This window comes from Drosophila miranda, chromosome 4 (assembly GCF_003369915.1).
Source record: "Drosophila miranda strain MSH22 chromosome 4, D.miranda_PacBio2.1, whole genome shotgun sequence".
NCBI lineage: Eukaryota > Metazoa > Arthropoda > Insecta > Diptera > Drosophilidae > Drosophila > Drosophila miranda.
This window is the reverse complement of record NC_046677.1, coordinates 15,381,740-15,405,090: the sequence shown is the minus strand read 5'-3', so window position 1 is coordinate 15,405,090 and position 23,351 is coordinate 15,381,740. Positions and strand designations below refer to the sequence as shown.

Below are 23,351 nucleotides of genomic sequence, written 5' to 3'. Positions count from 1 at the left end.
CCACTAGCCACTAGCTGCTATTTTTAGCCTTTGGTTATCTGAACAGATAATTAAGTCGGCTCTGAGCCGCTGCTGTCTCTTAGCTGATTGATTGACTTTATCGGGCCGCTTGCGAGGAGGGGCCTTATCAACACTCTGCTGGAGTCAATCTTTTTGGCCTGGCCCCGTCCGGGCCGGGCCTATCTAGATGCAGCCACAAAATGCATAAAAGACGTATCTCAAACTACACAAAAAATCAGAGGCACAGGCACAGAACCACAAGGAGGCCACGCAGGCAAGAGTCTCCTCCGAGTCTCCGATCCAAACGAGTTTTTGAACGGCAATCGTGTAGGCCGTGGAGTGCCATCTTTATGGACAGGTTGAGACAACTTCCTGTGTCTTGGTGTCCCTTCCTCTCTCCTACCCACAGATTGGACTGGCGGGGTTGAGCTAGTTGATCGACAGACAGTTCAACACGAAAACGAAACCCAAAAGGATGACACACACAATTTTATGGTAGTTTATAATAATTAGTTCTCTTTTATTGGCAGATAAAAATTAACAAAAGTGTAGAGTGTTTTTGTTTTAAGACTGATTTAATCATGTTTTGTCTCAAGAATATTTTTATTTAACTTTACAGCATGCCATGCCAGGGTATGAACAAGTAAAACTATGCTTATCAATATTGTTTTTATCAATGTTTTACACGTGAGAGTTTAGGCCTACAATGCCACAAATCAACATATAATATTTACAATAAATTACGCTTTAAATTATGTTTTATCACGTTTGAATGGTGGCTTTATTCGTATGAATAATTAGTAGATTATATTTATGAATAACAAACTTAGAGATAGTTATACCCGGTACTAAAAATGAGATTAGGGGTACATTAGATTAGATGTGTGTATCGTCAAGAAGGAAGCGTTTCCGATCCCATAAAGTACATAGCTTCTTGCTCAGCATCAAAAGCCAAGTCGATATAGCCATATCTGACTGTCCGTCTGGCGGTCCCGTTGAGCGCCTAGATCTCAGGGACTATAAGAGCTATAGAAACTAAATGTTGTATCCAGTATCCAGCTTAGAATTATAGGGAATAACCGTATCTATCAGATTGATGGACCTGGATCAGATCTGATCAAACGTTCCCCCTCGTTTTTAATTTAATACACTTATTATAATGAAACATTATGAAATTCGTTTCTTTCAGCCGCAATCAAGCACACTACTCCCGCCAGCAGTCGTAAATGTATCTGAAGGGTTGTCACTTCTTCAAAGAAATACAATCCCAGTCCCGGACATCTGCATCTCTCCAGCTGTTTGCGGATGACCAATGCTCCGAGGGACCACCCGCTGTCCGTTGTATCCGATGTCTGACAAACTGTCGTACAAGTTCTGTGGCGTCTGCGAAATACCCAATAAAATAAAACAAATATAATTCGAATGTCCAGTGCACACTATACATACTATGTATGTATATATGTATGTATGTATAATATGATTAATAGCGAGAGTTTACAATCAAAGATATGGCTATGAATGTGTGAAAATGAATTATTTATGATATTACATACAAATCAAAGCCACGCGAAAGGCATTTCAAAATTACAATTATTGCATTTAATACATATCTTTTTTTTTGTGGCGTTCATTACCCGCTCATCAATTTGTAATTGGATCCGTAATATGTATTCCAATCCATAATAACAGGGAAAAACCTCTACTGTGCTGAAAAAATTCTCTTGTTTGCTGAAAAACTCATTGTTAAATGCTGTAAAAAGAATTTATATTTATAGCTGAAATGATTTGTGTGAATTATTGAAGCTGGATAATGCTGAAAAAAGATTGCTGGAAAATCGATGGATTAATTATGATTTGCTGCTGCCGCTGCTGCTGCTCCCACGTTGAAGTCCAGATCCAGAAACCAAAACCAAACCAAACTACAACAAATGCCCGGAACGCCTGTGAAAAGAGTTTGGAGTAGAAGAAAAGTCTGGCTAAAAGCGCCAGGATTAAACAAGGAAGTGGGCTGGGGCTGGGATTGGGGGAATTGGGAGTTGGTTTCGACTCGTCGCCACTTGGGGATTGGTGGCAAAAAAGAAGAGGTAAACTCTCAAAAAAATATATATATAGATGGACGGAGGGAAAAGGAGCTGTGAACACGCACACTTAAGTCCACACAAAAGTACGGAAAAGTAGGAAAATACTCAGCAAAAGAGCCAAAGAGCGCGCCATGGCCACAGCTCCATGCGCCATGCTCCATGCTCCATGCTCCGTGGCCAGGTGAAAATGGATTCTGAAAATTGGGTTAATTGATGCTTAGTGTTTTGCTTCTGTGTGAATGGAGGAGGTGGTCGGGCCAAGGGTCGTGGGTATGGGCGTGGGCGTGGTTATTTAGCGCCAAGTAGCTAATAGTTTCTGCCGCCCGGCCAACCCTTTCCCTGCTTTTGCTCTTGCTTTTGCCAAGCGGAAACGGAAACGGCTAATGCACACAAATGCCAAAATGGTGGCGTCGTCGTCAAGGGGGCTGGGAATGGGAATGGTAATGGGACTGTGGCTAGGGGTTAGGGGTTAAGTCAGCTATACGCCATATACTACATTGCAATTAGCATTATATATCCAATGCCGAATTATACACACCGGGACTGCCCAATTCCGTGAGATTGGCACTCAGTGTGCCACCCGCTGGTCCGCCATTGAGGCTGTTGCTCCCTGCCGCACCTCCGGGAGCACCAGCACCAGCGCTGACTCCTCCGCCAGCGACAGTACCGCCAGCAACACCACCGCTGGCCGCTGGATCCACCGCCTGGCAGTGGAGCAGCGGCACCAGCAACAGTTGGAGGAACAGCAACCCAATCCGCATCGATGCCACTCTAAGCGTCGTCGTTCGCCTCATTTTACAATTTGGTATCTTGGCTATGTGTCTGTTGTACGAGTATTCCAGCACCGGCATCAACATGGTCCATTGGTTGTTGCTGGGCGGCGGCTCCTTGGCTCCTCCTCTCCTCTCCGATAGCTCCGCTAATTGTGGACGATGCTCTGCAAGAGTCACGGGTAGAAGGGGGTTAGGGGTAACATTCGTTAATGAACTGACTTTTGGGCTAAAATGTAATTGTAAATGTAATTTTAGCTTTCGCATTGGCATTGGCATGGCGTCGGTTTCGTTTTCGGTGAAAAGTATCTGACAGATAGCAAATTAGATTTAGTTAAAGTTCCTGTTGCACTGCACACACTTTTTCAGGCATTTCTCTCACAGATTCAAACGTACTTGATGGATGAAAAAGTATCTTATGGATATAAATCCGTTCACACAATGTTTATTTCACAGCAAAAAAGGTTTTCTTAAATTGTTTTTTTTTTTAGTTTATCTCACCGATACTAACGTATCTTTCATAGATACAAATCTATCTCACAATATGGATTACTTTTTATTAAATTTTGTTGCATTTTTCACAAAGATACAAATGTATCCAACAGTTAATTATTTATTTTATAGATACAAATGTATCTCACTGTATGGACTTTATAGAAGCGTAGCTTTTTGTTCACTGTTGTATTGCATTTTTCACAAAGATACAAATGTATCTGCTAGTTAAATATTTATTTTATAGATACAGATGTATCTCACAATATGGAATTTATTGTATTATTGAATTTTTCCCAAATATATCTAAATGAGAAAAATATATTTCAAAGATACCAATGTATTTAACATTTAAATGTATCTCACTTGTTGTTTCTGTTAGAATTTCAGAAGCACAAAAGTATCTTGTAAGCACACGAATGTATCTCACATCTGCAAATATGCATCTGCCCGCAACAGTTGCAATTAATGTTCTCTGTTTATTTTTTAGTTTTTTTTTAGTTTATGGCTGCTTGCACAGTGTTTGCTGTGGCAAATGTATCTTGTAGATACCAGAATGTATCTCAATGCATACTCCTCGGGGATGGGCTGCAATTAAAGTTCTTTGCCAGCAGTCTCCACCGTTTACACGACATCTGCTCGGCGCAGATACTCGGTACATACGGATACAACCACACAAGACAGAATGTATCTCGTCCGTGCATCAAATTACACATTTGGAATATAAATTGCTCAATTTCATGTATGTATTTTGTGCCTTGTGTCAAATTGTCATTACACCGCTCACGATACGCGGCACAGACAGACAGGCACACCCCTCGGTTTGCGCTAATGTATCTTGCAGATACAATTGCTGAAATTGCACTTTTAGCACTTGGCCACGAAATGGGGAACGATGCGAGGCGTTCTCCCGTATCTTCCTTGTAGTAATTTCTGTTTTTGTTATGCCCGCTTTTCCGCTTCGAATGAGCAGAGATACTCCCGGGGTATCTGCTCCTCTCAAAATATATCTGTTGGTGTGTGTGTGTTTTTTTTTAATGTTTTTTAGTGCCTTTTCATGGGCTTTAAATTATCGATTTGTTTATAACATTTTGCACACGCCAACACTCCCACAAGTAACACCTTGTCGTCGCCTGTTTCTGTATCTTTCTGTTGGCGGGCCGGCTTCCTCTCAGCGTGTATCTTTTGCTTGCTATTTATGCATTGCACTTGTGCCACAACTGTCTCTGGGCTAAGGGCTTTTCCCTTACGCTTTTCCTTCTGTGTTACTTTTTTTTGCTGCTGCTGTTGCTTTTTGTTACATTTATAAATGGTTTAGAGCACATGTGGCACACGCACAGCTGCGGCTACAATTTGTAACTGTAGAGCATTTCTAAACGACGGAGACGGAGACCGAGACTCGTTCCTGGTGCCTGCCTGTGCAGGTCCCTGGGTGCGCTGGTCCTTCAAATGTTTACACACGCTCAAGAACTTTTTGTTGGTCGTCAACAAACCATCAAGCATTTCGCCTTTTGCTTATCAGCCAGCCATCCAGCGCGAGATACACTCGTCGTAGCCGGCGTTTCCTTTCGATACGGGTTACGGTATACGGTCTGTGGTCCGTGGTCTGTGGTCTGGCCCCGACTTGAGCTCCAGCTCCAGCTCGAGCTCCGGTTCGTATTTGATTTACCCTCTCGGAAAACGTGCTCGCATGCGGTCTGGTTGAATTTTCCTCGCTCGCTTTTGTTGTTTCAGTCAATTGCCGCATTTTAAAAACGCATAAAATTGCTTTATGTTTGCCTTTCCATTTTCCCCCTGGCAGCTGAGTATCTGAGCAGAGTATCTTTAGCTCTTGTTCCTTTTTTGGGCTTATCCCCGGGCGTAAATTTATGCAAGGCGCCTTAGTTCGGGGCGCACATGACAGACGCGTTGGCGTGTTCCTTTAGGTTTTTCTTCAGCCTCGAGGAAACTGCATACAGCTGCATGCAGCTCTACGGCTCTTCGGGTATCTCTTGGTGTTCTGGTATCTGGTATCTGTCCCTCTGGGTATTCCGTCTCCAGGGTAAGTATCTGTAAGTGGTGCATAAGTGGCACACACAGATAGAGGGAGAGAGAGAGAGAGAGAGGTAGAGAAAGAAATGTTATTGATGATTTATTTGCATTTGGCATTGATATATGCTAATGTTTTCCCCGTGACTGCCTTTGTCTCTCTCATGAAACAAAAACAAAACCAAACCGAACCGAATGGAACCGAAAAAAAAGGTTACTCACGGTTCCCCCTGGATGCACAGATGCATGCACCATGGATTATGTTATCTCTTGCCCGAAATGCCTGTCTGTTGGCTTTTCAATTTTTCATGTCCGTCCACGGCAGAAGACAGGAAATTATTATGGTATTTTTGTTGTTGTTGTTGTTCCTTTCTTAAAGTCATTTTTATTTGCATTTCGTGATTTCGAACAGACAGACAGATAAACCCGAAGAGACCTCCTCCACAGAGCACAGCAAATGGAACTCTGTGTCAACTCAAATATTTGATTTAATTCCCTGACATAATAATTAATCACTCTGCACCTTTTACGGCGGAGGCATGTCTAACCCCAAGGCGGACTTGTGGACTCTCGGACTCTCAGACTCTTTTCTCGTTTCTCGCTTATTTGTTTATAATTAAATATTATTTGGCAGTCCGTCCCCCGACTCTTGTTTCCACAAATGAGACGCGAGTGGCATTTATCAGTCATTCACTTAAGATTCGTTCTGTTTCGTTCTGTTTTTCGTTTCTTTTGTTTAATGAGTTACAAATTTGGTTTTTCAGTTGTTTAATGGCTCACAGCATTATAGATTAGTGGCCGAAAGTTTTTCTAGCTCCCTGCCCAGCTCTCTTTTTTCGTTTTTCCGTCATTTACATGATCTGGGAACTGTTTTGCCCGGCGGCTGTTTTTGTCGTCTGTCTGTCGCCGCCGTCCCTCCGAGTCTCCGTGTCGTATCTGGCTACTTGGTGGGTCTCAGGTCTTGGGTCTGCCTCACTAATGTGTTCTCTTGATGTGTATTTTTCTGGGCTAATAGTCTCTGAGCTGGCGGCGTCATTGGGCATCGGTCGTTGGGTTTTTGTGTTAATTGTATGCTCGTTATGAATGTTCGTTGGCATTTTAAATTATTGCACAGATTATATTTAGAAAGGCACTTCACTCCACTCTCTTCACTCCCAAAAAAACAGACAAAAATACCTCATCTTAATTTATTGATTGTTGTTTTTTGTGGCAACTATTTTCTCAGGTGTTGAGGAAGAAACTTGGGGGATTTATTGGTTTTTTACGATGAGTTTGGACGAGATTTTATTGGGAAATCTGCAGCGACTATTTGTGGTTTTTCAGAACTGAGGAAGATTTTGGAACATTGGAGATGCAGTCCATTCCAATTTCAATCTTTTTAGAGCCCAATTTCAATCTTAAAATCAAAAAGTAAAGATTACACCTTCATTCACTTGTCATTCAAATGCCGTTCTGACAGTTACAATTATCTTAATATACAGATAGATACAGCTGCCATATTTGGTTAATTTACCCAAAGAAAATCTCCTGAAAGTTCTCCGCTTTGGCTCAACTCTTCTTTGGCTCCCTCTCGCTGATTAGCATATTGGGTAGAAGAAGTTCTGGCACTTCTATTCGCATTCGCAGTCGTACTAAGAGATTGCCTCATTCTACATATATTAAAAATTCATACACTCGACTTGCGGGGCAGGGCGGGCAGGCAGGCAGGCAGGCAGGGGCCTTGAGATACATTTGAAATTCAAGTGCCACGGCACACGCGCATCGCTAAAAGTGTCAAATTGGCAAAAGTGGACTCCGGGAACACCGGGAATGGAGTGGCGGGGCAGCCAACGCGAGAAACAAACAGAAACAGAGAGAAATGAAATGAAATATTCTAAAACAAACTTTGGAGGCCTACTGGAGGCACAAGTGCTGCGTGAAGGAGTGTGTGTGTGTGTGTGTGTGTGTGTGTGTGGAGTCTATAAGAAATTGATATCATTTATCAAACTGACACATACAGTGAGAAGAGCGTGGGGCAGGCAGGCAGACAGCAATGCCACCAGAAGCTGGAGCTGGAGCTGGAGCTGTCGCTGAAGCGAATCTTTTCTTTAGGAAACTTTTGCAAATGAGGCAGCAGTCAGCAAACGGCACATAAATAAACAGCAGCAGAAGAGCAGAGCAGAGCAGAGAGGTCTCTGGTCTGGGGAGGCGTGGCATACGCCTAATTGAATTCAGCTTTCAAGAGTAAGCGAGAAAGACATTAATAATCAGGAGTGGAGATCGTCGTTGTTCTGCCACAAAATTAGTTCATTAAAGAAGTTCAGACTCGATTTGCATATCGCCCCAAACCCCACACCCCGCATCCCCACACCCCCATCATCAAAAATAAAGAAAAAGTATAACCGAAAAAACCTCAAAAATACCAAAAAAAAAAAAGAAGAAAAAGAAATGAAAGAAATGTAAATTAAAGTAAACAACCCAAAGAGCTATTCAAATTGTTTTTTCCACCCTCCAAAAAATCAAAAAAAAAAAAAAAAAAACTTCCAATTGCCAAAAACTTCAAAAGTCAGCAACATGCAACATGAATATCAAAATCGACGGGGAAAGAGAGCCATAAAAAAGATACATATAGGGAGGGGCTCGAGAGCGTATGAAAAAGAGTGTTTGTGTTTGTATTTTCATGGAAAACGAGTGCAGCAGGGGCAGCGGCGGCGGCGGCGGCAGCAAATCAATGCCCCCAACAATAACCCCAGCGGAAGCCCAGCGCCCAGGAACGGCAAAACATTGGGGCAACACTGCCATGAGGAGCTGTGCGTGTCAGGGCCAACATCAGAGAGCACCAGCGACAGAGAGAGCGAGAGAGAGAGAAAAGCCACACAAAAAATACTCGTACTCGTACAAATAATTCCGGGAAGCCCTTAGCGATCAGCGGCCCCGCACTTGTAATAAAAAATATTTTCAATAATAAAGTGTATTAAGTTGTGAAGTGCACAGGCACACCAACGCCCAGACACACAGATACTCCTCGTACACACACTAGCAAGTGAAAATAAATGAAATGTGAACCATGGAAAAGCTTCGAAAAGCAATAAGTGTGGAAAATATTCGTTGCCTTCGTTCTGCATTTTTTTGTACTCTTCGAAGAGGGTATTCTGCGTTTGGAAAGAGGGTTTGTCCTGAACATACACAAAGTGAGGCATCAATGGGCCTCGTCATGCACACGACATGTATTTTTTTTATGCATTTTCGGTCCCACAGGCATGTATTTTGTTTTTGCACTCTCGGGCTTTCCCATTTGAACTCTTTGCTGATGATGTGTTTGAAGAGGAATCGGTATATGATCCCGATATAAAAGTTTCAGTGGATAAAAAGTGTATTTACTTCCATCTCCATCATTGGCAAAATAAAATCTCCTTTTCGTCTCCGGAGATATTCCACATCGATATTCCAACAATTAAGTGTATCTCAAGCTTCGTTTTCGGAATCCCCAAGTTTCTTTCTTTATTTTTTTATATTATTCACAAAACAAAGAAGTAAAAAAAAAAGAAAAAATATGAGAAATATAAATGAATGTCGAGTGAACTTGCCTCTGCATGAGAGTTGCGTGTAAATATAAATATTTTTTCCATACAAATACAAGAGTGGAGTAGAGAGTCCATTGGAGGAGGATATTGGTTTGGTGGGGAGTGGGAGTGGGAGTGGGAGTGGGGTGGGGTGGGGCAGATGTAACACACATTCCATGGAGACAACTTTGGTTTGTTGATTCTACGAATACGAGCGTGAGTACCGAACGAATAAACGAATAAACGAAACACCCAACGCATGAATGTGTCAATGGCTCAAAAACGATTTATACAGCATATTAAATTCTGACATCAATGTTTGATTGTCCGCAGTTGAAAAGTAAAAAGTAATAAAAAGAAAAAACCGAACAGAAATCGAATCAGAAATACAAAGATGAAGTGTGGCATGCGGCATGGCGGCCTGGCGGCTTGGCGGCATCTAAAATAGATTTATTTATACGATTTTTAACAGTACTTGGCGCGGCTCTTGAGGCCTCCGCTCTTGAAATCGAAACTCATTTAAGTTTTTACTCGTTTTTTGAAGTTTGATTGAAGTGTATCTCGGGCGTTGGGTTTTGTGTTGCATGTAGTTTCACATTTAAAGAGATTACATTGAAATTGAAGTGGTTGAAGCGGGGCACAAAAAGCTGCACTACAATCGGAGTGCGCACCTTTTGATGGGGTTTCCCCTCCATCGCTCCCTGCACTCCCTGCCCTCCCTGCACCACTCTGCTGCCTGACCTGCGGCTTATTGTTGAATATACCAAGGCGAATTGGATTTACTTTAACCCTCTTTTGCCGCTTGCTTCCTCAACGCAGAGGTTGATGCATGGCAAAGGGGATTAGAACGGTTCCGAGCAGCCCACACACACATGCCCCTGCCCCTGCCCCATGCCCCATGCTCTAAAGGGGAATGCCTTGGGGGATTTTCGGCTACGCAGCAAGAAGCCACACTCAAATTTCTGCATGCAGTGCAGCAATTTCTTCAATAAATCTTCGCTCTCTTTTTTGGGATAAAAGTGAAGTGATTTTAAGGAAACTGCGAAAGTGGATTTTATTTTGCAGAGACTTGAACTAAAATTAAATATCCCACGACATCTAACAGCATTTCAGTGGTTAGATCAATTTCTGCAAGTATCGGGAAGATATGGAGATCAAAGAGTACGGAAATATTTATTGGAATGGAGGCCGATAGCGAGCGAGCGAGGAGAGTCCGCGCCCCCTGCCCTCTAATTTTAAATATTTTATTCAAAGTAGGGATTGTAGCTACCATTCTTATACAAGAAGATACGATCTCGAAACTGCTGAAGTTGCGAAGGCACTTTATAGACAGATTTCCCTGAACAACCATAGAAGAGAATTTCCTCAGGGAGAGGTTGTATCTCTTCCTCCAAAGCATTATCCGTTAAGAGTTCTTTGGATTCGTTAATACTTTTCCAGTCAGTTTCCCAGATTATGGAGACGAAATCTAACCAAGAGAATGAGAGAGCGCAGGCTCTACTGGAGAGAGTGGCCTTGGCACGACGGGAAAGTCATTGGATTCGGCTGCATTCGACTGTGTTGCCGAGCGATCTATAGCGGAAGAACTCCCGCCATAGAACATTATTGTGAAATGTCTTTAATTCTATGTAATATCCGATATATGAATGCATCTTTATAAATATGTATAACATTTCATTAATATGCCTATCTTTAGACGTATATTTTATCTATTTATCTACCATCTCTCGTTTCGTATGCAAATCTTTCAATCGAGAGATTGTTTTTGTATAAAGGATATTCTATAAAATACCATTATGTGTATAGATCCATCTCCAAATCTTTATATCTATTCTTTGAATCTATTACATGCATATTAATCTATCTCTAAGTCATTTCCGTCACCTTTGGATCTGCGTATCTATTCCCAATTTATTTTCGAATCCTGTGAATGCTTCCCTCTCGGATTTCAAATTACTGATTCCATCAGAGGACGCTCTCTTTCAATAAAATTCTACGAGTATGCCCTGTGTGGGGTGTGCGTGTGCCGCCTTCAGAGTTGGATTCCACGAATACCCCATCAAAGGTAAATCACATAATGAGGCAGAGGTTAATTTGCAATTCCCCGTCTCTCTTTCTCTTGCCCCGAAATACGCCTTGGCGGTGGCACAGTGCATGCAAATGGCACACTCGCTGCACACTCATCCACAAATTATCGCGTTTCGCACAGCCTCGTACCACCCCACAAGCCCCCCACATGCCCCACACCATATGCTAATTAAAGGGGGCCAGCGAATGGCGCTAACTGGGTCACAAGACACACGACGACCGGGCACGAGTACGAGCACGGGAATGACATTGCCGCTGCTGCATCGTTGGGGCGTCTCCTAACTCTAACGGCATTTGGAGGCAGCCAGGCAGCCAGCCAGCAGCAGCCTGCTATGCTATGCCTATGGAGAACTATCAATCTTGTGCGAGAAGCAAACATAATTTATAACCTGCGGGGCTGTGTACCCCCCCTTCTCCATTCTCCAAAATAGAGTGTTGCCAAGTTCTCTTTGGGACAAAAGGCAATGTCAGTGGGTGGGTTTGGGTTTGGGGTTGGGGTTGGGGCGGCAAATGCGGTTCTTTTAATGAGCCGCCAAAGCGTGAAAAAGCGCAACGATGATGGGTCGTCGGGTCTCTCCCTCTCTCACACACACACATATGGCCAAAAAGGTGAGGCCCAGGTTGATAATTATGAATGGAGCCAACAGTAAACTGGCACAAAACAAACTCTCAACCCACACACACACACTCGTGGATATAGAAGATACACCACACCCAGGGCCTCCTGGCCATTGAGCTGTCAGTTGCCGGGAGACACAGAGAGAGAGAGAGAGAGAGAGAGAGAGCAGAGACCTCGCTGATGCGGCAGCTACACCCCAAAATGCAACGCCCCGACAACAGAGCGAGAGGCAGGTAAGCAGCTTAATCGAGAAGCTCCATCTATCTACTAGCTGCATCTCCAACCATGGCCTGGGTCTGCCCCTCTGCTGTGGCTGTGCTGCCGTTATCATTAGTTGCATCTTAGAGGCACTCAGCCGCAGCTGAAAAGCTTTCAGGAAAGGCCCCGAACCCAGCCCGAGAGCCAGCCAACAGCCTGAGCCATACCTACAATATGGCCATGCCCATAGCCAGTCAAGTGCATTCATTCGAGCCATGAAAAAGGCAGGAGGCACGAGGCAGGTACGGCTGCCGCTGCCTCTGCCGCTGCTCAGCGTATTATTAATTTATTGCCTTGACGATAGTGGAACAAATCTATTAAAATGCGCATATTAAGCCAAAAGCAGCTTAAGTAAATTACGCACTTAGAATGCGACCAAGAAGGAGAATCGGAGGAGAATCAGAGTCCCAGAATCAAATGTTAAGAGGGCATTAACAAAATACAAAAAAAAGGAACTAAGAAGATGCCATGAGGCTAAAACAAAAGCCAAGTCGAGTCCAGACGAGACTGTAAAGATGCTTTAATGAAGGCACTAAAATTTATGAAATAAAAAACAAAACTCCAGCCGAAGATAGAGACGGAGCAGGCGAAGGAGATGGTGCCCAGACGAAGCTTGAATGCTCTCCTGAGATGGAAACCAGATACCAAAAGACACAGCTGGAAAATGGGGTGGAAAATTTAATTTAAAAATAATAAAACTGATTTTTATTGATACTAACTTTCGAGTTAACATCAGTTTAGTTAGTTACAGAGCATTTGATGAACATTTCACTAGAGAAAATATATTTTAATGGAGCCAAATGAGGCAATAGATGGTTCTGCCGCTGGCATATGATATTTATCCTATAACCAATAAAACTCTCTCTGATTGGTACTCAAATTTGTGTCTAATTTAGTAATTTAATAGAGTTTTAAATAAGCTTAAGGAATGGTATTTTTACATTAAGCAATAATACATTTAAATATTTATCCAAGACAACCATAAAACTTTTTTTGATTTGTCCTCCTTTTTTTGTTAATTTTTAAATTTCGTTTAAAATTTAAATGTTTTTGGAAACACATAAAAATGTTGTAAATATTTGAATCTTGAATTGTTTCCAATTAAAAAATTTTAAAAAAATTACAAAATTTTAAAAGAAAATTTATTGTAGATGAAATATTTAAAGGTTTTCAATTTTAATAGATTTCAAGCACATTTTTTCAGACCAAATTAAATTTGTAATTAATTTTTAAAACATTTTCTACATTTAAAAAATGATTGAGCCTTAATTGATTAATATTTCTGAGTAATTTAATTTTTTTATATAGAATTTTAGTTCTTGTAAAAGTTGTACGATGAAGTTATAGATAAATTATAATGTGTTTCTAAAGATGGAAACAGTCTCTAAATAAATGCAAAATTATTTAAAGCAATAAATTAATGAATTATATATTTCATTCCAATTAAAATTCAAATCCAATCAAACCTTTCAGAGAAGAGTATTCCATCCTCATTACCGTCTGATAAAAACCCAACAAAAACCAAACAAAGTTGTATCATTAAAAGCATAAATAATTAGTCAACCTTAAAGTTAAAGCGAAAAATGAGAACGAGACTGACACTGAGACTGGGACGTCTGAGTCGGACTTGAGACTTCGAGACAGATTCCGATTTTGGCTCAGAAAATTGCTTAATTAGTCACGGTTCCCATCGGACGTCGACCGCTCCGTTCCGTTCCGTTCTTTTCGGTAGTAAAAAGCGTAAATAATGTATAAAATATGGCAAGTATTCTGTTTTTTTTTATGATAAACGTTTAGTTTTTTGTCGGCGGAGTAAATCTGAGAAATTGTTGGGGACTTTGTTTCGTTTATCGTTTGTTTTCTCGCCTTTGTTCTCCCTCTTTTTGGGTTCTTTATTATTAATTTTTCTGTGTGGTTCGGGGTCGACCTGGGCGGCAGTTTATTTATGGTTTTGCATTTATTAAAATATATATGTACGCGTAAATGCCACATCTGGATATTTCAGAAGATGTATGTATATGTTGCGTTGCGTAACAGGTTGTTGGTTGTTGGTCGTTGAGTTATTTAATATCAATTAGGGGGCCCCTTCAAAAGTCTCCTCTCTGGGGCCACAGCTGATTTCGAAATAACGACACGACACGCATTTCACTTTATTCTGCCTCGAGTTTCCAATTTCCATTCTTTCACAGCCTAACAAATGGCTGCAATTAGAACAATATGGCAAAATGTGAGCCCGCCACGGCCCATTACCATACATATTTTGAGGGGTTTTCAATTTATTTATGTGTGCCCCAAAAAAAATGCTACAGCAAATGGTGGCATGGGGTCACCGAGTACTCCCTCCCGTCCGTCGTGTATTGATAAATGATCGGTTCTCGATCGTTAACCAAATGAGAGAGTGTGAGTCTGTTCCAGTTCTACGAGTATCGGAGGGCAGAGTCTCCGCGAGAGTGCCGGAATTGTTTGACATTTGACTGAGTTCATTGTTTGCCTTACTTATACTCGTATACTCGCATACTCGTATATTGGTTATTTAACCAACTGTTTTTGGGACACTCGATGGTAGATTGACATTGATGGATGGCTCGCGGCCAGATACAGAGATACAGATTCGTGTTATCTGAAACTGATTGTAGCAAGTATGACAGTTCTCCTCTCTGCCTCTCGAGTTGTTTGTCATTTGTCATGTTCGTATCCCAAAGATACTCGCAGTCTCAACAGTTTGTTGGTCAAATAATTAACAGAAATATGTGGCTAAGTCAATTTTGTATGGGTTGATTTTAGGAGATTATATGCTTTAAAGAATTGTATGAAAATATGTATATTCTGCTAAGAATGTTGAACCACTTCCTCCTTCTAGGGGTTTAAAAACCTTTCAAAGGAACTCCATTTATGCTTTCTGGCTGTAACTTGATAGGACGGATAAATATGGCTTAAAATACACACTGAAACACTCTGAATACACTTTTAAACCATTACTTAGTGCACTTCTACATTCCGCATATTTCGATCTTCACAAAAATCTTCTTATGGATACCCTAAAATAGAGTAAATTCTTGGAAAAACTGGGGTTTATTCCCATATTCTACCTTCTATTTGATTTCGATTTAGCGATGGCTTTAGAGCTCTCTAAACGACGTTTCACAGAGGGAAACTGGACTTTTCACCGATTATCATCTCAGCAGAAAGGCCATTGGAAGATTTGGAGTAGCAGCACACTATAGCTCCCAGTAATCGGTCTCTATACATCGTTAATGGATTTTCGTGGGCTTCCTAGAAATTTTCCACTCAAAAGCGCCTTCGAAAGACAGGTGTTTAGCCAAATATTGAATATTCCGCTCATCCGAAAGTGCTGATTGAACCAGATTCAAGCCTGTTCCTAGAGTCCACTCGCACATTCAATGCTTGCTTGTAATATACTATGGTGGAACAGGTGCCGTGTGATATCACAGGAATATGGACGGTTTATACGTTTGATCTACCTATTATACTATCAGATACAAATAAAATTATAAACTTGCTTGTAATTAATCCATGCCAAAGCATTTAATGCCACAGAAATCACACGATAAGTGAATTTGATTTTTGGCCATAAAGCAATTTGTTAAAAAATCCAGCAGCCGCCGGTCTGTGGTTTCCAGATACACAGATGCTTGTATGCTCGTATATCAAAAAGAATCCGCAAACAACAGCAGCCGCCCAAAAACCATCTCATTATAAATTAGATTGAAATTCATTTTTAATAATTACAGGGCCTGGGCTTTACGAAACACACACACACTCTCCCACAGTAAAGAACATGCGTCTTTTCATGTATGGAGTTATGTATTAAATTTATACGCTATGTGTGTGTGCGTGTGATGGTCCACTAATTTGCGGCCTAACTAATTAATGGTCTATGGGGAAGGGTTCCCAGGCCTGGCCTGGTCTTTGGGGGGTTTCTCTGGCACTTTTTTCAACATTTTTCAATGCGAATTATACAATAAATTGATTGGGATCGTTGCGGTTGATTGGGTTTTGGAGAAAAATGCGCCCACTAATTGACAATTAAACAGGAAGTACGTACAATACAATAAAAATACAATGCAATATATAGTTGTGGCTGTGTGTGTGGGTGTAAAAACAGATATATATATTTCTAAATTGCATGATTGATAAAAGCGTTCTTTGAGTGCCTCCGTGTGCGTGCGTGTGTGTGTGTGTGGGAAGCGTGCCAGACATTCTCTTGGGTAAAAGTTCAATTTCTAAACTAAGCGGCTAACTGATTTCCGAACAAAACTTTCAACATATTAAAACTGCACTTGCCAGGCAGACAATCTTCCACCACTCGCATTCCCATTCCCATTCCTATCCTCTACCTTATAAAATATATAGAATTGAAGGCGCTCAAGTATGTTGAACACGCGTCAAGTTCCTGGGGCAAAGTTTTGCGTCAACTTTTACACAGAGACCAGGAGCGGGCTCCCTCCCCTGCCCCCCACCCCTCCCCCGACGAAGGTGAGTCGGAGTCCTTCGGTGTCCGAAGGGTGGGTTCGAGGTTCGAAGTTCAAGTTTTTGGTCGGGGCACTTAAGAGGCAGGTTCCTCCATTGACAATGGCAGTGGCAGTAGCTGGTAGCTGCAACAACAACAACTATAACAATAATTCTAATTAAAGTTTTCAATTTGAAGTTTTAGCTGCTTCCCCCTTCTATCAGTCCAAAAAAGACTCGTGTTATCAGAAAGCGAACGAACGATGAAAACAATGAAAGCTCCAGAGGAAGGCAGGGCTCGGGTTCGGGTTCGGGCTCGGGCAGGGGCTAAGGCTCGGGCAAACAATGCCATGGCACCCAGACAATAGACGGAACGTACAATGCACCAAAAACGATCCACTCCACTCCACTGCTGCTGCTGCTGCTGGGATTCCCCCTTGGGAATCTCTCCCGCTGTCTATGTCTGTCCCTCTCTCTTTCCATGTGTAATCTAATAACAAATAACTTCGGGAAGTATTAATCATATTCTGGGGTGTGTGCGTGCTGGATCTCTCTGTCGGATGCTGTTCTGCCCTGCTCTGCTCTGCTACTAATTATAAATTTCAATTGTTCAGTGAATGCATTTGGTTTGCGCTTTATTACAGGCCCAAAAACTTTGTTCGTGGAACAGAGAGAGAAAGACATATCGCATGTAGTTGGATGGCAGCCCATGAAGCGTGCCTAAGCCGGCTCAGACTATTGAGGCATGCAACAAAACTGTGAATCATGCAGCAGAAGCAGCGGCAGCACACGATAAAGTCTGCGACTCAGCCTATGCCGGTTCATGATGATGATGATGATGATGATGATGCCACTGCTGCTGATAATAATAATCTGAATAATCAACATCATAATGCACACAAAAAGCAAGTGGAACACATAGGAAGCCAGCCAGAGAGGCTCACAGAAAGAGAGGAATAGAGCGGGGGTGGGGAAGAGGGAGAGGGGGGGAGTAGGCTGTTGTCTGGCAGACGAAATAAAAAATCTCAACAAGATTTTGGCAAACAAAACAATTTAATAAATGGAAAGCCAACTTGAAGGAGATGTTCTGTAAATCAAAATCTCGAAGAAGATCAAAGCAAGTGGAAAATGCACCTAAATTTTCTGGAATTTTAATGATTTTCCTTTAATAGGCAAAATAAGCCAAGCACTAAATACATACTATGCCTAAAATTTAATATTTAGAGAGGATTTTAAAACATTTTAGGTTGTTTTTATAGACAAATCTTAAGAATTGTCCTATTTTTCAAAAAAAGGCGTACAAAAATCGAACTACAAACGTACTTTTAAAATAATTGATCAAAAAATTGTATTTAATCAAGGAGTTAGCAAATACTTCATCAAAATTCGGGGAATGCCCCTTGCAAAAATATAAATTTGTCAGAAATGGACACGCACAGACTTGCTCATCTTTTTCGTCACTTTTATGCCCGTGAGAGCGAGCTGTGAAGTCTCTCAATTGTCTTATCTCTTGATCTGATCTTCATTTGATCTACCAGCTCTGGTGCGCTCTCACGCAATCGCTTCATTCCATTTGGTCTCTCTCTCAGCAAAGTCAAGTTCTAGCGCTCTCTCTCGCTCGGCAACAGCAACCATATTGAGCCCACGACTGTCGCTCTCAGCAAAAACGGAGTCGCCCTCTCGTGAAGTGCAAAAGCAATAACGGCAACGGGACAGGAATATACTGCTTTGCTGCGTAGTTTCTGTCTTTATTTTGTTCTCTCTGCTTATTGCCACCCTTTACTATACAAATCTCCCAGAATACTTCCTTGAATACTTCCCATTGTACGCCCATGTTTGCCGGTTTCTAAAGTTTCTAAATTTCAGCCCACATTTAAATTTTCTTATAATTATACGTTTTTGGGAACACGCCCCCACTAGGCAGCGAACAGAGCTCCGCATATAAGTACGAGTAGATATAGAGGCGGACAAAGAGCGTTGCAAATAAAGGGAGGAGCAACTCTCTCTCTCCCTCTGCAGCACAAAAATCATTAAAGGCAGTCGCCAAAAAAAAAAAAAGATACACACAACAGAATATTGACGCAGTAGAAGCGATGAAGCAGAGGCAGACCCAGTCCTCCCCCCACCCTTCCGCCTCTTCATCGGGGGAAGTCTGATCCACCTCCGAGACGATTCCTTATGCCACTCCGCGGCTGGGAGGAGGTGGAGGAGGTACCATGACAAATCAATATTGGTTATTTTCGTATGCATGGAACGGTGGGCGTGTCTGTCAGGGCAGGGCAGTCAGTCAGTCTCCCCGAATGCCGCTATTGCGGCTATTGCCGGTACTGCCGAAATAATCATCACAAACTTTGACGCCGCACGCATATTAAATAAACTCCGGCCGGAGCAACGCCACAGAGAGACTACAGACATTGAGGGAGGCGGTACTGAGAGCACAGACAGACATCAGGGGTGGTGGAGGTTACTCAGTACTCACATGATGGCATTATCTCACAGATACACAGATACACTTGTACCCTGTGCACTAGCTTGCATAAATTACTCTTAGTTTTTGGCCCAAAAAAGGCGACAAGAGCCGCGATTCGAGTAATTACGAGGGAAATTGCTTTCGAGTTTTGGTTTCGGTTTTTCGGTTGGCAGTGCCTTGAGCCGGAATTAGATATTATACCGCCCCCTCCCCCAACCCAGCGATGCGACAACACACACAGCAATACATATGTATGTTGCCTGCGGCCTCATCGATCGATATTTGGTTTAACACCAAATCAGCGCCAAGGCCTTCAACAATTTGAAAGTGTCTTTTGATTATGGCTGAAAGTTGGCTGTCGCTTGAAATTGATTTAGAGAGAGGGTTGCCCTTTCTTTTTTTTTGGATTTCGTGGAAGCTGTGTATCGATTTCGACCATAATTGAGTGTGGAAATAAGGTAGCCAAGGAAAGTGGGCGTACTACAATCGATTGTTGAAGAATATCAAACCAAAAGCAGTCTTTTATTGATTGATTATTGAAGAAGGCATCCTAGATTCATTTATTGCATACATTTATCGATTAAATATCGATATTTAAATTGTATTTATTTTTTATGTATGAAAATAATTTATTTGTCACAAAACGTCTTCAATAATATGATATTGACTGGATATTTTATATATTTAAAAGTCAACATCTGTCGAAATGTTTTTGTTGAGGCTTATACGCGATTATCCTTGTCAATCAGTCAACGATAAGGATATATTATCGACCCTTATCGACTAGATTATTAATGCACATTGTTCAGCAATTGTTTGAAGCGAAATCTTCCGAGAGTCCCTTAATTCCTGCTGTCAAATCGTAGGAAACTTCTACTTAAAGTCAACTCTAGTAAGTGGATTATGTACTGCAATGGATTCGAGAATATATGCGGAATGTATTCTGCTGTTAAATGAACTCTGCTATTGCATGGGAGTTATTTATCCATTTAACAGACTCATTTATCGCCGTGTCCAGCTGTCAAGCAATCGAATATTTTCCAGTTCAGTGAACAGTTGTGCCTCCGTTCGCGTTGGCTTTCGCCCTTGCAACACTTTAAAATTAAGTGAGTGTCAATAAATTTCACTATTCGATGGCTGCAATTTATATCTGGCTCTACTCAAAGGTTCATTCTCTCCCACCATTGGCCATCTGAACGTTCTATTAGCCCAATCTTAGGGTCTGGTCTGCTGCAATTACCAGCAACGAAAACTTGTGCAGTGCAAACTCCAATTTGTTGTGGGGAGCAACAAGTGAGGTTGGAGGTTGGCTCTGCCTCCTCCCCCCCACCCCCTAAACAAAAATAAGAATTTCAGATAGCAGATGGCAGATAAAAAGCCAAAAGCTGAAAGCTGAAAGCCAAATTGTGTGTGTGCAACGCTGTATGCGGATGATTGTGTTTGTATTGGCCACAAAATGAAGAACCCAATCCCTTGGATGCCACACAAACACACGGACGGACAATCCAACTCTAACCGAACCGAAAAACGGAAAACTGATAATGATTGTGGCCGGCGGGGGGGCGGCCCCGGCCCCACAATTGGACATGGCAATAACTGGCGCCTGCCTAACCAAAATTAGTTTGCAACCATGCCTGATATATACACAGATACAGATACAGATATACAGTGGAGTGGAGGTTTACAGAGAGTGCAGTGGCGGTGGCAGGGGACAGGGGGCAGGGGCATATTAAAAGCCAGCAGCCAACAGACGAAAATCAAATGACGTCCCGCATAGACAAACAAAATTTTCCATGTGCATACATGGGTAGGAGAATGAGGATTCTTGATTCTGGGCTCTGGATTTTGGTTGCTAGATTCAGCCAAAATATTCAATGGTATTCTGGGGTTTGGCCTTGCAAATGGTTCTGGCTGGAGGGCGTGGCAGCAACAGCAGCAGCAGCAGCAGCAGCAGAAGGAACAAGCATAGCATCATCATTAAATATCATTAACACAGCAACGAACAAGCGGCACAGACAACTGACAGGAGGAACACATCAGGAGCAGCAGCAACATTGCGGCACCAGTAAAACAAGAGCGCCAAGAGAGCTTGTGGGGCAACGAAGTGTGGGATACCGTGGAATAGACCTGTGTGCAGAACAAAGCTCTGTTCTGGGGTAGTCTCTTCGGCAGCTTTCGCTTTTGCATCTCGAGTCGAGCGTCAGTGGATTGTGGGTCAAATTTGGTGGAGAATTTTGTAATTTTGGGGGAACAAAAAGCTGCATCTACAGATGATTGACTTGGCTTGAAGTATCTATAGAAAGTGTCTATGGATTTCCTCCAAAAATATAATTTTAAAAGTATTTATTTCATGGAATCTGCTGCTTTAAAACCTATTTATAAATCTGTAATTAGTTATGTCTTACGATCATCACTCCCCCAGGCTACCGCCTGAACCTAACCTAACCTAATGTCTTACGATATATATCAGTATGATCTAAGAACTATCTCTTCTAGGATTCACAAGAAATAATTTACAGGGAAATACTTCATCAAAAAAGTCTTCCGAAAAGAGCCACCATCTCTCTGTAGCCAACACCTTGTCCCCAGTCATAATACCCTCTACAGGGTACCCACAAATCAGCAACAACAAAAGGCGGAGGAAGGCGGAGCAGCAGGAGCATCAGCCATTTGGGTGATATCATTAACAAGAGTAGGATACAGATGGAGAGCTAAAAAGGGGGGGCACTACTAGGAAGTATCTGAGGCAAAAAGCAATTGCAAACGGAATCGCAACAGCAGCGGCAGCAGCAGCAGCATCTACAACAATCTGAATCTGAAGCAAAAAGGGAAGCAAATGTGTATACAAAATGTTTTTAATTAAACGATGACTTCCCCCCACAGCCATTGGATGGCTGGATGGATGGATGGATGGCATCTTCAAGAAGCTTCAACCTGAGAAGACCCGTGTTGTTTTCGGGAAATGTTTTGGCAACCAAAAGTCATCAGGAATTTACAAGGATATCAGGATTTTCCTATGAATATATCAATCAATTTCTGTCTGTTGTTTCCTTCTTCAATAATATGGGAATTTGTGTCGAAGGGCGGCGCTGGGTGGCCTGATGTTTCTTTCATTTACATTATGGATATTTGCTGTCTGTTTGCATAAGCCATGGCACAAAAAGGGAAGAGTATATTAGCTGAGGAATGCCTAGCGAGAGGGTGTGCATCGAGTAAAAGGGGTATATATGGTACGCCTATTTGTGTGGCTTAAAAAGGCAGAAATGCATACAAATTTATGGGGAATACACACATATACGGTATGAAGAAAGATCTTTCAGGTATACTTTGGAGTTCGCAAAATTTGAAAAGTTTGTGGCATCCAAAATGAAAAATATAAGAAGCTAAAGTTGAGTATAATCATATATAAAGATATTATTTACCTATTTTCCGGATATCAATATAAATGAATAAATATTATGGGAATTTTGGGTATTTATGTGGCCATCTATCGGTCTGGGTTTTCAGAAATGCAACAAAAAATGCTCGCCAGCAGTATTCCGTATTATTTTCAGCATTATTTTAGTACTATTTTTGTATATTTAGTATAATTTTTAGTATTGTTTTAGTATATAAGGTATTATTTCAGTATATTAAATATTTTTTGTATAATATTCAATATTTTTAGTAATATTGCGTTATATAAAATATATTCAGTATTATTTTCAGTACATTTAGTATCAGTGCAATATTATTTTCAGTATATTTAGATTTATTTTCCCATTATTTAAATATTATTTTAGTATATTAAATATTTTGAGGATTATTTCAGTACATTCAGTATTATTTCAGAAATTTAGGAGCTTGTGGCATCCAAAAGTTAAAAGAGACAGTGCCCAAGTCTATTACACTCAAAGATGACGGTATTACCTAAACGTTCACCCAAAATAATTATTTTTATATAATTATTATCGGAATTATAGGCCTATAGGTCTAGTTGGATTGCCAGAAATGACAGCAAAAGCCTCTTTACCAGCATTCCCCTATAATACATATCTTTTTCTTAGATATATCTATCCGAAAATATACCCCCAATTAGCTTCCATAATCCCCATACTTAAGAGGTATCTCAAAAGTCGAAATCGAATCAATGGCCATCTCCCACTTGTTTCTAGCAGATTGCCAGAGAGAACTCTCGCATGGCAGATACATTTTCCGACAAGAAATGTTTTTCTTTTTTGTGTTTTGTGTATGTTTTGAAGAGGATATTTCTCTGTTATGGATAGCTGGATATGAATGCTTTGCCTGGATGGATGGATGGTTGGTTGGATGGATGGATGGTTGGATGGATGGTTGGTTGGTTGTATGCAAAAGCATAAAATTACCGAACAACGTTCCATGTGGATGTGTATGTTGTTTCCCCCCCCCCCCCCCCAACCCCCGCCCTTCCACTCACCCTTTAATGACATTATGCAATGTGAGGCAGAGGCAGCAGCAGCATCAGTGCTGTTGTTGTTATTCTGTGCAATCCTTTGATACGATTTTCGCATAATA

At 41.5% G+C, this 23,351-nt stretch overlaps 1 protein-coding gene across 3 annotated transcripts in view; it reads right to left on the bottom strand.

Moving 5' to 3' along the window:
- Positions 1-752: 752 nt before the first annotated feature.
- Positions 753-23,351, bottom strand: part of LOC108162553 — a 113,281-nt gene continuing 90,682 nt past the window's right edge. For 2 of the 3 annotated variants that reach the window (XM_033392582.1, XM_033392581.1), the window contains exon 2: positions 753-3,018. In XM_033392582.1, coding sequence (XP_033248473.1) covers positions 2,591-2,938 — 348 coding nt within the window. In that variant the 5' untranslated portion in view covers positions 2,939-3,018 and the 3' untranslated portion in view covers positions 753-2,590. Of the gene's footprint in view, positions 3,646-23,351 lie in introns of those variants that run through there. The other variant, XR_004472689.1, reaches the window with a different exon arrangement.